The 13,920-nt window shown below is 40.9% G+C and overlaps 2 protein-coding genes across 2 annotated transcripts; one reads left to right on the forward strand and one right to left on the reverse strand.

Annotated features, from left to right (window-relative positions):
- Positions 1-26: 26 nt before the first annotated feature.
- Positions 27-1,064, reverse strand: LOC114867687 (sarcolipin). The gene is made up of 2 exons (XM_029170571.3): positions 903-1,064; positions 27-559 (listed from the first exon to the last, which is right to left on the reverse strand). The coding sequence occupies exon 2, from the start codon at positions 493-495 to the stop codon at positions 400-402; it is 96 nt and encodes a 31-aa protein (XP_029026404.1). The 5' UTR covers positions 496-559; positions 903-1,064; the 3' UTR covers positions 27-399.
- Positions 1,065-4,954: 3,890 nt separating this feature from the next.
- alkbh8 (alkB homolog 8, tRNA methyltransferase) lies at positions 4,955-13,871 on the forward strand. Its single transcript, XM_029171482.2, has 12 exons — positions 4,955-5,136; positions 5,890-6,023; positions 6,110-6,210; positions 6,373-6,504; positions 6,735-6,830; positions 7,156-7,260; positions 7,730-7,800; positions 9,600-9,706; positions 9,914-10,074; positions 10,306-10,586; positions 12,250-12,399; positions 12,486-13,871. The coding sequence occupies exons 1-12, from the start codon at positions 4,999-5,001 to the stop codon at positions 13,158-13,160; spliced, it is 2,151 nt and encodes a 716-aa protein (XP_029027315.1). The 5' UTR covers positions 4,955-4,998; the 3' UTR covers positions 13,161-13,871.
- The last annotated feature ends 49 nt before the right edge of the window (positions 13,872-13,920 follow it).

Consider the following 13,920-nt stretch of genomic DNA (forward strand, 5'->3'; position numbering starts at 1 on the left):
ACTTGTGAATAATGACATGACTACTGTTTATAGTGATGTTCTAGCCATCATGTTTCCCAATGACTAGAACCAGATTGATTATTTTTATTCACCTCCCATCTATATTTGATTTAATCTTTCGATTCTTTTCTGGAATTCAGGGCCACATTCCAAAAGTATCCCAGAATATGTTTACAGACTGAAGCTTTAACAAAAGCACACGGCCAGTACTTTTATATGACTGCAGCTCTGGACCATACTAGTGAGTACTGGCTAAAAGAATGAAGAAAACACTAGCAACATGGCTGAAGAGAATTCACTCATCAGTAAAGTCCTACAGTGACCATGCTGACGTCTCTGCACACCCATCTCTCCCCGTCTCCTGCTTCCCATGAATCCCTCAACGTTTGACTCCATGGTTCAGTCCTGGTAAACTTTGACCAGCAGCCACATCAGCAGCACAGTGATTAAGACGATCATGAAATTGAGGAAGAGCTCCTGCGTTGAGCGTTCCATGACAGCGGCCAAAGCAGACAGTCGAGCCTGGGATGTCTGGTGGTTTTTAAAGAGGATCCAGGACCTGAGAGGGAGTAAAGGTTAAGAACAATTAGGAATATAACACGATTTTAGGCAAAACATTCAAAAGCATAATTGAGTGTGTTTGTAGGTCTGTTCCATGGATGGATCCTCAGGTACATTGTCTCTGTTGTGTCATATTAAAGCAATCTTTCATGTTTTAGTTTGTAGTCAACATCACCACAGTAAATATTGCCTTGCACACAAACTAAGCATATATGTAATAAATGAATACACAAGCTTTTCATATATTCTCAAAACACATGTTGTCACATCTGAGTCATTGGTTGTGTTTGAATAGCTACTTAAAATGACATTATTAAAATCATACTCGATGATGTTGTTACCTTTCCTCTCACTGTAAGTACAGGGAGATGTGAATGTTCTACTCTGCTCCGTTCCTCGACGCTGACTTCTAGCACTGCGATGCCTCTGTTGTTCTTCTGCCTCCCTCCGGCATCTATGATCAGCAGATCCTCCTTCTGCGGTCCAGCCTTGCAATCAGCAGGGGTAGGGTCTGCTCCTAAAGTAGCCATCCTCAGTGGACCACCCACAGTTCACATGCACACACACTGATGTCACACAGCAACTAAACGACCAATAGAGTGTGTTATTTTCCACAATCTCGGGCCGCTGGAGTGTGTCCCATCCGCATACACAGGGTCGCTCTTAGACACACGCAACATAGAAGCTATTTATAAAACATTATTGCAGATACTGGGTGGATTAGTTGTTCAAAACACAACACACACACACACACACACACACACACACAGGCTGATGGATATGGACAACTGTAAGGGCATCACTCAACATCTGAAGAGGAGATATGCATGAAGGCAAAGGAGAGTAATAGAAGACCTCCTGCGAATGTAACATGATTAAATCAGCTGTTCTGATGGATAAGCACAAACTGAATCAAAAAAGAGATAATGGACAGTTCAAGCTCAGTTGGGAAGTTTTCATTATTTTAAAAATTAGCCGGATTTAGTGCAATTAAATGTCTGTTCGCAAGCTTTAAAAGATAGTTCTACATTTTCCAAAAAACAGCAAAAATATTTGCCTTGTATCATAACAGGATACAGCTAACGCATCCATGACATCTCTACGTCCTGACCCAATGCTTACATGACCCAAGGTCTATGCAGCCACAAGTTCAGGGGGTGGACGCAAAGACAAAACAGAAGCAAGAGTCCAGGTGACTGTATTGGAAGAGAAAAACTAAGGAAAGCATGACGAAGGGCAGACACAGACAGTGATTCAGAGCTGAGGTCTGGGAGATACGCAGGGTTGTGTACAAAACTGTTTCCCGGACTGCCTTAAAGACTGCCGTTATCATCAGTACTACCTACGTAAGCAACCTGTGAGTCCACAGCACAAAACATGATATGATGCTTTATTTAGTGGGCTTAGACACGTTGGCAGCTGGATTCAGTTACCTTCGCTCAGAGCCAGAGTAGATTCGCTACATGTACAAACCTCAGAATGAGAATGTGTTTGCATTCTGAAGGCAAGAATTTATATGTGTTTGAACACATGCTCCATGAGTTTAAAGCACTACTTTGTTTGTCCGGCACATCTATTGTACCTTCAGAACACTCCCCTCCTCTTTGTTTTTCCAGTGCTAAGAAGAGGGTCTTGACAGAGAACCTCACAGCTCATCTCACACTTGACAGCTGCTTATAATGGTGTTATCTCTGAACTAGCGCTAAGCCCCCTTGATACACGCGCCTCGTCCTGTACAGACAGAAGGGTCACGGCAGGACACAAGTCCTTTCCATCACGGGATTCCAAGACCATTCCCAGGGGATTCAGCAGATCAAAACGACTGGCATTTTATCACCCTACTGTTCTACCAGCTTCGGATCAGTAGTTCTTTGACCCAGGGATTCCCATTGTCACAGAGATCCAGTGTTAGGAGTGAGTGATTAGTAGGTTGGGGTGTGCAGGCATCTCTGTGCAGAATGGACCACAGCTCCGTCTGACAGCTGTGAGCTGTGTGTGTGAGTGTGTTCAGAATAGAGGTTATTCTCTACATCATTGGTGAGAAGGAGGCGCCGCTCCTCACATTCTGGGGCGCTGTGTCAGCTGTGTCAGCTTTTAAGTTTAAATATACAACTGCCAACACCTTTGAATATGTCTAAATCTTAGTATAATAATCTCACAATGTACTTTGCGGCAAGAAAACAAAAATACTGGGAGTAGAACAAACAGTAATGCAATGAATTTTTTGACAGACTGAAATATAACATAAAATACCGATATATTTTAAAACGGGCCAAGACATTTCCACAATATATTTTATTCATTCTATTCAAAAAATCAGAGAATGTGTATGTATATATGCCATCAGGTCCGAGCAAAAATATTTACATGATTTTGAAAATCATCATCAAAAATATGTTACAATTCTCTGAGTGTCATGGGTCCCTGTGTAAGTTCAGTGTAGATGTGGATGTTCTAGGGTTAAAAAGCCAGATTTGGATCTGTCCGTCTTTGTCCGGAACAATAACAATACAAAGTTGCCATCAACAGGAGCCTGACCTCTGGCTACCGGCCCTGCATTTCAAAAAGTGATGGCATGACTCAGGGTACGTAAGTGGTTCCACTCTAGTTCTCACTGTTACTCTGCTTTTTCAGAACTTGGCTCATGTGTGAGGTGAAGCTGCCCTTGAAATACCTTCCTAATCTCCTGTTCATAGCCTTAAGTGATATTTCCACTTGGTACAATGTAGATGCTCCTTAATCCACATTCATTCTTCAGGTTTCATGCATGACTGGACAAATCTGAAATGTATTGTTATAATTATACAAGTAGGATGATGTTCAAAGGTTCTCACTCAGTCAACAGTAGTGGAGTGACAAATTTAAGGTTAACAGATGGTCAATGCATAATTGACTACAAAGATGTTTGATGAGTTGTTTCCAAAATAAAACTAAATCTTGGACTCAATCATTTTATAGATAGGATTTCCTTTAAGTGCTCGGACCATGACAACTGCCATATGTGTTAAAGAAGATAGAGTGAACTTTCAAGCGCGACAAGCTGTTCTTGATTTTTTGAGGACACAAAATGTTTTGAATTAGGTTTTATTTGTGTAATACGCTAGAAAAACAGGATGCACTCACTTATTTAAAATACTGACAAAAAACAGGAAATGGGAGCACAACTGATTTATGCCTGTCCTTGTTCTTCACTTTAAAAACGTATGAACATACTGTAGCATCTCCAAGTGTTTAATGTAACGCAACTCGTCACACAATGTCCATAAAAGTGTTAAAAGTTAACGCTGTTTTGATAGACAACACAAAGCAGAGTGTTATTGTCATGCAGGAAGGGGCAGCCCTGTGCTTCTATGTTTGACCAGCTGTTGTTTTGTAGACTAAACTGGGTGCACAGTTAAGAAGATGGAGGCTTCCAGTGGCCTGCAGCTAAGCATGGCACTGTAATTACTGGGATGGCTGAGAACAGGTGAAGGCTTCATTACACAACAAACATGTGTGTGTGCATGCATTTACACATGCATTCACGCACACGCAGACACTAAAGAGCAATGAGCTCATACACAGACGCGCACATGAATGGTGAAGCATGCATTGTCACACAGCGGTTCTGCAGAGCCATAGGTGCCATAAATTCACAAATACAATCTGAGCTAACTGTCTGCTGTGAGGGGAAACCAAACAGTGAACAGTGATGTGAGCAGGCACTACACCCAAAGGTAAACATCTGTATGAATACGGTAGTTAACTGAGCTGCATCTGCCCTGATGTGTAGGGTGTTGGGTTATTGGTTGAAAAAGATTATCCTCAGTTGCCAAAAGTGATGATGATGGATGAATAAAGGGGATAAAAATGGAATGACAAACAGTCTCTGCAGGATAGTGACATTATGTGCTTATGTTCCATCCCTTAGTATCAGGTTACTGGAGCTACAGAGCATTTTGACGCTCTTTTATTGGAAGATTATGGAGGCATGCAGCATGGATGGCCATCAAGGTTCAAGCTGGATATAATGGAGCCACAACACAAAAACTAAGCAAGTGAAGTAGCTTGGATACAAAAATAACAGATAAGAACCAGTTAGATAAAAAGAAAACTATTATTAGTTTGACATCATAAACATATGATAAACATATATAGAATAATGTCATGTCTGGTGTTAAATAGCTGAATTGTTTATAGGAGCCACTCAGTAACAAAGGTAGGCATTGCATATAAAGCAACATGAAAATCTGCTGATGAATGATAATAATGTTCTATAATTTTAATCTTTTGGTCAATAACCATGAATAAATAAAACACTATCACAAATGGACTCTACACATACTTGAATAAAAACGTTAAACCACACATAAGGAAGTGTGCAGATGGTAAGAGGAGTCTTCAGGAACTATCAATGCTCAATAGTAGTTGCAGTCGGACAAAATAAAATGACGCACCATGGAGTCTAGTGAGAAAAACAACGTGAAGTGCATCGGAATGAGTAAAGAAGATAAGAAAGTTCTTAGAAAACAAATAAAATCGAGTCACACGTTGCTGAAACATGAAGGCATTATAACGGCTTCGCAGGCTACAAAGGTAAAATATGGAAAACAGGAGGCGTATGAGTTGTTAGCCTCATACGAGAGCTAGCAAATATAGCATTAACATTAGTCTAGTTCTTTTTGTAATTGCTTTAAGTGGAATTAAACGGTTAATGAAGAAGGGATCCTAGCCTTTTTCAACCTTTCATCGTTTAGTCATGTTTATTATAGCAAAACAATCTATGAAATGCAGGTGTCTTGTTTATGGTGTTACAGAACAGCTTTGGTTGCCTGCATTAAATAAGAAGAATAAACTCACGACTCTTACACTTGGAGAATGATTTTACCTTCAGTGACGAGATGCAAGAAATTAGCCACGAGTCAGATTACTTCCTTTAATTTATCCTGCAAGTTTCACACCATCGAATGGTTGCTAACAATAGCAAACTCTGTAAAACAGTATTTTCAGTCAAAGTAGCTCTAACCTGCATCTCCAACGGTGTTTCATTGTAAACTGTTACAATAGGAGTCATTCGTCATGCTTAAATCAAGGTAAATTCTTATTTTCCTTCCACTATAACAAAAGCATAAAACCTTAACGTTTAAGAAGAGTAAACCAGCTTTGTTTGTCTGCACAGTGAATATTAATAATGACATCATTTGGATATTTTTTCGTGTTGGTTGATAGTATTTGCACTATACTCTAAGGTCTGAACAGTCTTGGGGGATAAACTGCGAACTATATGATGCACAAAATAATTTGACAAAAAAAGGTGTTATAGGTCAACGTGTCTTGTCTTCTACACAGAGTTTGGTGGTGGCTAACGGCGGCCTGGGGAATGGTGTTAGTCGAGAAGACCTTTCTGCTGCGCTGAAAGAGATGGGAGAGGTGGAGACCTTGGTCATGCCCCCTCACAAGCCCTATGCTTTTGCCACATACAGGTACAACTGTTGGATGGATGCTACAGGATTTAATAATTTTGTAGCCTGTTTTGCTAATTCAAAATTTACACCATTGTTACTTTCAGTCTAGAGGAGTGTGCTCAGAAAGCCCACATCCACCTTAATGGAAAAAAGCTGCAGTCCGGAGAGAACAGTGTCACGCTCTACCTCAGTTATGTAAACTCAGGTACTTGCTTCAAACATTGGTTCATAAATAAATCCCTTTTTCAGAAAAATATTTTTTAACATAATATAAAAAAGCTAATTGCAGGCAACAAACTTAACCAAGTATTTTATTTCAGTTCTTTAGTGTGATTCTTTCTCTGTTGTTGTACATGTGCCTAAGCAGTACCCTGTGAGGAGGAGGTGTCCCTTTCTTTACCAGAGGGGTTGGTTTTGTTGGAAGACTTTGTGTCTCCAGAGGAAGAGGCTCTGTTGCTCTCCGCTATAGAATGGTCATCCACTAATGATGAAGTCACAGGTAAGAGCCCTCTTGATGTGTATTAACCTTACTTTTACCTCTGAACTAAAATTAATGTAAATGTAGGACAGAATAAATAAGATTGTCATATTTAATGAAGCTGAGTTTTGTTCGCAGCAATATGTCTTTCAAACCAGTTTCATCAGTGCCTTTACATTTATTTTGAATTGTGGTAAAAATTGTGTGCTATTCTTTTGGAATCGATCATATGTAATCTAATGTCTGTTTAGTTCAAAAAGCCATGAAGCACAGAAGAGTCAAACATTATGGATTTGAATTTCGCTATGACAACAACAATGTGGACAAAGACAAACCGTTACCTGGAGGTAAGCTTTCTTTTTAACTTTTCTCACATTTAGGGTTATACATTTTTATAGTTACATGTTCATTTGTCCATTGTCCCTGGTACATTAGAGGACATTTTACTGACTGATGCCAATGTTGCCTTTTATAAGTAGGAGTATAGAAGTCTTGAAATACTCCACTACACTGCGGTTGAATCCTTTAATACGTTTATGTGCCTATAGACAAAAGAAGAAGGCAAAATACCCCTGACTGTAATAGTGGCTGAAAATCTACTTTGTTAAAACATTGTAAAAATACAAGTTAGTAAGAAGCTATACAGGTGCTAATGAGTATGTGTGTATCCAGGCCTTCCTGTGGAGTGTTTACCTGTTCTAGAGCGATGTGTGAAGGATGGGCACATTGTTACAATGCCAGACCAGTTGACTGTCAACCAGTATGAGTCTGGACAGGGTGAGTTACTGCAGTCCCACATTATTACGTACAGGCAGAAACATTATTATACCATGAATGCAAAGATCATTTAGAAGTTAAGTGAGGTAGAGTGAGGTCCGTATAGCTGTGGAAGTGTATTCATTTTAGAGGCTGTAGGTTTACTACACACAAAGACAGTACAACAAAACAATTTACAATTTGCACACACAACATTTACTTATTTGTACCACATGGTGGCAGAAGAGCTCTTTCTACAAGGTATTTCTGATTGCTTTGCAACTCTTTCCTGTTGGTAGGATTTCCACAGCAAACATTACTGAAGTATCTGAAATATAGATCGTTTTAATTAGCATGAATTGATATTTTAATATCACAAATGTTTTATGGATGTCCACCACATACCCACAAAAATGTTACAGTTGCATATGTTTTATGTTTTAATTGAAGTGAATGCGTTTTGCACTTGCTCTAACTGTAACATTTTCAGGTATTCCTCCCCATGTGGACACTCACTCTGCCTTTGAGGACACCATCCTCTCACTAAGCCTCGGTGCAAGGGTGAGACATTTCTACTTATTCTAACTTTGTGTATGCTTGGAGGTGTGTGTGTGCTCTATGTTTGTAACTAACCTCGTAAGTAATCAATGAGCTTGTGTCAGTATTGTGCACAACAACAAGAAAATACAGACATTAAAATGACACAAAGGGGAATCTACTGCAGTGTTGTAATGCAGTTGTCTGATTGTTTGTTTGTTTGCCTTTCTGTGTCCTTTCTGGTTTGATTAGTCAAATTAAGTGTAACTTCAGTAACCAGCGTGATTCATCTGTCTCAACGGGGCACAACTGTCAGAAATGAGTGTGTATTCATGTGTCCTTGTGATGTTCTAGGAACATTTTGACACCCTGCTTACTACAGCTTGTTCCTTTGTCCCTCTCATACCGTCGTACATTTCTCACTGTCTTGTATTATAGGTCATAATCATTTTTTTTAAACTAATACTGGAAAAACAAATTGAATTGCCAGGAGATGGCCAGACAGACAGTGTCTGTTATGATTAGCTGAAACATTCCATGAGTGACTAGACTGTGTGACCTGGCGCTGGGCTGCTGGTTTCACCTCTGCAGGGTGACTGCTGTAGATAAAACACCCATCTGTCCATGTTTGTCTGAATTGCAGGGGCCCTATTAGCAATCATCTGTCATCTGTTGCAGCATCTGTGACACACACAAACACATCATGGGCCTGTGCAGGTGATTTCTTGTTCCTATTGTTTTATATTGCAAAAATGTTTGTAATAGTAAATTACAAGAGGTGATGTGGGTAGTATGTAAATGTAGAAGAGGAAGAAGCACCTGCATAGAGCGGTGAATTTAGCTTATTTAGCACAGGTGCGTAACAGTCCATTTGTAAAGTTATGCAGCAAGTTATTCACAAAATAAACTGAAAATCGAACAAATCAGCCAGTCATCAACAGATTTTTTTTAATCATAAGCAAACACCAAGTGTATGTGTATGTGCAATGTAAGCAATGCTCCTGTAATTACATTATGGGAAAATTTTGTTACAGAGACTTTTCAGGAAAACTAAGGGAAATAAGTGTCTATGTGTGTGTGCATGCATGCATTCACCTCTGTGTGCATGAGTGGAGAATGAATAGTCTTGTAGTACGGTGTAGATGCCAGCATCACCATTGATTTTGTGACATTACACCAGCTGCACTGATTGGCTAATACTCTTCAGATGGAAGCAGCACTGTGCTACATCGAACTGTGTGTGTCTGTGTCTTTGAGCGGAGACCAAGAGATTTCACTTGTGGTTTGAGGAGCTGCTTGTATATCATTCTCGCATAACCATACATACAAACAATCATCTGTTTATCTCTCTCTCTCTCTCTCTCTCTCTCTCCCTCTCTGTCTTGCAAAGACACTCACACATGCCTCTGCCTCACAAAATCCCATTTTCCTGCTGTCAGAAGTTGGAGAGGTTGCAGTTTGAAATTGTAGATGTAATTTCCCAGCAGAGCTCATGCTGTTATGCCCTGTAAGGAAACATTAGGATCAAACACCAATGCTGGGGTGGAATGAAGCCGTGTGGCTTCTATTAGTTTCCTTTCTTTGCAGGGGGGGGTTGTCACTGTGGAGTAAGGCAGAAGAACATTTCAAGGTTTTGGCATTCATCACCCTTTGTGATGTCACAGATCTGTAGTAATAAACCAATGTTGATAAAAATATTTGCTGCTTTATAGGCATTACACCAGCATTTGTTAGCGTCAGTGGTATTGTGGAGATTAAACGAAAACGAAATGAAATGAGGTAATAACCTCTTCGTACATGTGCGTATTGTCTTGTTACTGTAGGCGGTGATGGAGTTTCGTCACCCTGGTGGTCGTCTTGTGCCTGTGCTGTTGCCAGAACGCAGCCTCCTAGTGATGAAGGGGGAAAGCAGATACCTCTGGACCCATGGGTGAGACAGTGTCATGGCTCGGTTTCTATCACAGGGAGTCATTTATGTAATGATTTAAGTTGATTCACAGAGTAGATACACTTCTTCTTTTTAACACCTTAAACCCTTTAAAACCTTCACATGTAGCTGTTAAAGGTTTGGTCAGATCCACACCTCATATTTTTCATTGAAAGCAGTTGTATGGCTCATACGGTGACCTTCTTTCAGGATTACTCCTCGAAAGTTTGACATGGTGCCGGCCAGCGCTCCTCAATCCTGTGCTCATAAGTCACCAGGCCTTGGAACCAACGGCAGTCTCACCTTAAGAAAGAGGGGAACCCGCACATCTTTTACTTTTCGCAAGATTAGACACGAACCCTGTGGCTGTGGTGAGAATGAAGCTGTTACGCACCAGCTCGAGGCAATTTGTGAAATTGTTGTGTGTATTATCACCTGTAGGAGCAGTAGGCAGTTGTAACGGGACTGAAACCATCAATCCACTGAATCCATTGTAATAGGAAGTAAATGTCAATAAGAAGCTGATGCGTATGTTTGATGTGTAGCTATGTTGGAGCTGCCCCTCGTCTATTTTTAGCCTTCTTCTTTTTCCCTTCCTCCAGCCTTCCCCTCTGCCTGTGACAGTCAGGGAGCTCTCTCAGCACCGCTGCCCTCCCCACCATCACCCCCTTCTCTACCTTGTTGCCATGCCGACGCAGCCCGGCTGGAGGAGGAGTACGTGCACCAGGTGTACGACGCCATCGCCTCCCACTTCAGCAGCACGCGCCACTCCCCCTGGCCTCGAGTTGGCCACTTCCTGTCCTCACTCCCGTGCGGCAGCGTTCTGGCTGATGTTGGCTGTGGAAATGGGAAATATCTGGGTGTCAACCCAGATCTGATTGCAGTGAGTGTCATCATATGTTACTATAATGCCTGTAATTGTGTGACACTTAAGGGATCCCTGTAGGGAAACATGTTTTTTCATTGTAGTTTTATTGATACAACCTCTTAGATTATCATCATGATCAAATGCCAGGCTGCCATTTATGTGCTGAGGTGTCATATCTCAAATCAAGAGGCTCTTTGACAAACACAACCAGAAAAATCTGTGGATATGGCAAAAAAACAGACACAACTGTTGGCTCGTATGAATTTAGGAATAAAAGCTGACAAAAGGAAACCGCAAGAGTCAGAAAACCTCACTTTACAAACAATCTAAACAATAAATTATGTTACGTGATGTTATCCTGCTAAAACCAGTAGCTACAGTTAGTGGAGATAATGGGAAGAAAACGCATTTTATCTGTATATTTTTCATTTAAAAAGAGCTCAAGTTCCTGTAAGTAACCTTGCAACTGTATTGTTTTGTTATTTTACCCACAGAAATATTCCCTACTCCTTTGCGTTGTATACAGGGATGTGTAGCTGTGTATTCAGTGTTGCTTACTGCGAGTTCTACATTAGAACGTACCGGCAACAAACACACACAAGGTTACATCATCTCGTAGCATTCTCAAAAACCGAAATGGAGTAGACGTCTCAGGTCCTCAGAACACATTTATATCTGTTGCATAAGCCAGACGTCTTTTTGCACCGCTGTGAAGCCAAGGAGAAAACGCTGGTTGCATCATTTCATTTTCCCGCGGCGAGAGGCTGCTGTTTACTTATTTACCTCCTGCTGTGGGTCAAGCAGGTCTTGTGGGCAATGTTTGGGCACTACAGCAAGTTGTATTGTTCAGATGGTGGCAAATATCTGAATTCAGTGTGTCCTAGACCTAGGCCTTAAACGTACCCATCGCAGGTATGCATGATATTTTAGTCACAGAGGCCCGTGTTCCTCTCACGCCTAATTCTGCTGGTCGTCATTATTTGCGTCGCTTCAGTTTCCATGGTAATATCCTACATTTTCTGCCTGCGTACGCACACTGGGATATTCATGTTTGGGATTTGGAGGTGCATGTAAGCAGCTTATCCTGACTCAAAGCGTAACCATGATAAATCATTACTGAGAACACTGTGATCAGGACACACATTAACACTGAATTGGATGCACTGCTTTTCCTAATCTGTTTTTCTCTTTGAAATTTGTTTCATTTCCTCTGTACTTTCTTTTTTGTCTTGCCTTTACGTTCCCATCGCCCTCTTCTTTTCTTATTCACCCTTCGGTCATAGAGTAACACCCTTAAACGCCACCGCCTGTAATTTAAATGATAAAACCTGAGCTTTGTTTTTTGTGTGTCTTCTTACCACCTCTGTCTCTTTTGGGGAAAAAAGATCTTGTGTCCTTTCCTCTCTTATTTACATTTTTCAGCTTTCTTTTTCTGTAAATTTTTCCACTTGCTGCAATTCTGTCTATTTTCTCCCACTTTTCCATTTTGCGTCATTCCCTCTGCTTATGTGCCACCACTATTTCTGTATTTGGCTCATAAGGCTTGTATGTCTGCCTCTGCTTTCTCTTGTTTTACTGGTTTAAATGAATTTATGGTTGTAGATGTTTTAGTGTACCCATGTTCCTGTCTGTGAATGACTTTGTTTTCCCTCCCTCTGTGTGTTTTGTCGCTGCTCAGGTGGGTTGTGACCGCAGCAGTGCTCTTGTCCAAATATGTGCAGAGAGAGGTTTTCAGGGGTTTGTATCTGATGCCCTGAGCGTCCCTCTGCGAACAGCCTCCTGTGATGCCTGTATCTCTATCGCTGTCATACACCATTTTTCCACTCAGGTATGTTTATATATTGAGTATTTATGAATTGGAAGTTTAATTCCTAAGTTTTCACTATGCAGCTGATTGTAATGTGTCTGCTGTAGGAGCGTCGGCTGGCAGCAGTAAGGGAACTGGTGAGACTCCTGAAGCCTGGAGGCCGAGCACTCATCTATGTTTGGGCTTTCGAACAAGAGTACAACAAGAAGAAATCCAAATACCTCAAAGATCATTCTAAAAACCATAGTCCCATTTTAGGCACGCCAGAGGATGACTATAAGCCTGCGGACAAGGTGCAGGATGTTGGCAAAGTGAGTGATGGCAAACTTGGTATGCACACCAACCGAACGACCTTCAACACTCAGGACCTTCTGGTTCCATGGCATCTCAAAGAGGCGAGAAGAAACAGGGAGAGGGAAATGGATGAGAGTAGAAAGAAGGACAAGAAAGAGAAGTTGAAAAAGACTTCTGGGAACTCTTGCTCGACCACTAGTGTGAGCGGCACAACCCCATTAGACTGTAACGCTGAACCCTGTCTGGGCTGTGACTCCAACATGTCTGATCCTAGAGATGCCACTCAAGGCACAGATGACGTTACACAGAGATCCAGCACCACTGGAACATCAGAGTCTGAGAGCAGCCCGGCACCCATATTTCACCGCTATTACCATGTGTTCCAGCATGGGGAGCTGGAGCAGCTGTGCACTCAGGTGGAAGGGGTCAAAGTGCAGAGCAGCTATCACGACCAGGGAAACTGGTGTGTTATATTAGAGAAGGAATAAGGGGGATCGATACATACAATTATTTATCATTTAGGTGTTTTTATCTGTCTATATATGTATAGACGTAATTAACCGCGACTATTGATGCAATGTGACTGAAAACTAAATGACATATTTGCTGAGTAGAGTGATTTCCAGTTATGATGATCCTGATGAGCCACTAATGGGTGATGCTCTAGACAGCAGATGATCATTTCTGTATTCATTGGGTTGTGCCTAAGCTAATCACTGTGTGCCCAAGATAGTGTAAAGGCTCTGGGAGATTGGTTGACATTAAAGGGACTAAAAGGAATTCTGCAATCTACTGTCCTCCTGACTCCTACAGTTGAATCAATACATTTACATTTTTATTTCATCCTATTTTTCCTATTTTAAAAATTGGCATTCATTCACACACATTCAAGTTTTACTACAGGGTGAGAAGATGAAAAGAAAAATAATTGTATTATTCTGGAATATTGATGGTGAGGGAGTTGGAGTTGTTATTTGTTGTGACTCCAGTGTGGCAAGATTTTAATTGGGTAGTGACTCCTGGGAAATTAACCCTGTGGCTACTCAATTATTTGTGACCCACATGCTTGTGCTGCAGCAAGAGATGGTTTGGTGGTTTTTAATAACACTTTATTGATTAAGGCTGAGCTGCCTACTTTTGTGTATATGTGTATTTCAGAGATTGTTTAAATAATAAGTTGAATAAAGGTGTTAAAGATGTTTTGCTAAACCTGTGAGCAAATGTAATATAATTCAATTTATAATAGAT

The sequence above is a fragment of the Betta splendens genome, chromosome 13, assembly GCF_900634795.4.
Source record: "Betta splendens chromosome 13, fBetSpl5.4, whole genome shotgun sequence".
Classification (NCBI taxonomy): domain Eukaryota; kingdom Metazoa; phylum Chordata; class Actinopteri; order Anabantiformes; family Osphronemidae; genus Betta; species Betta splendens.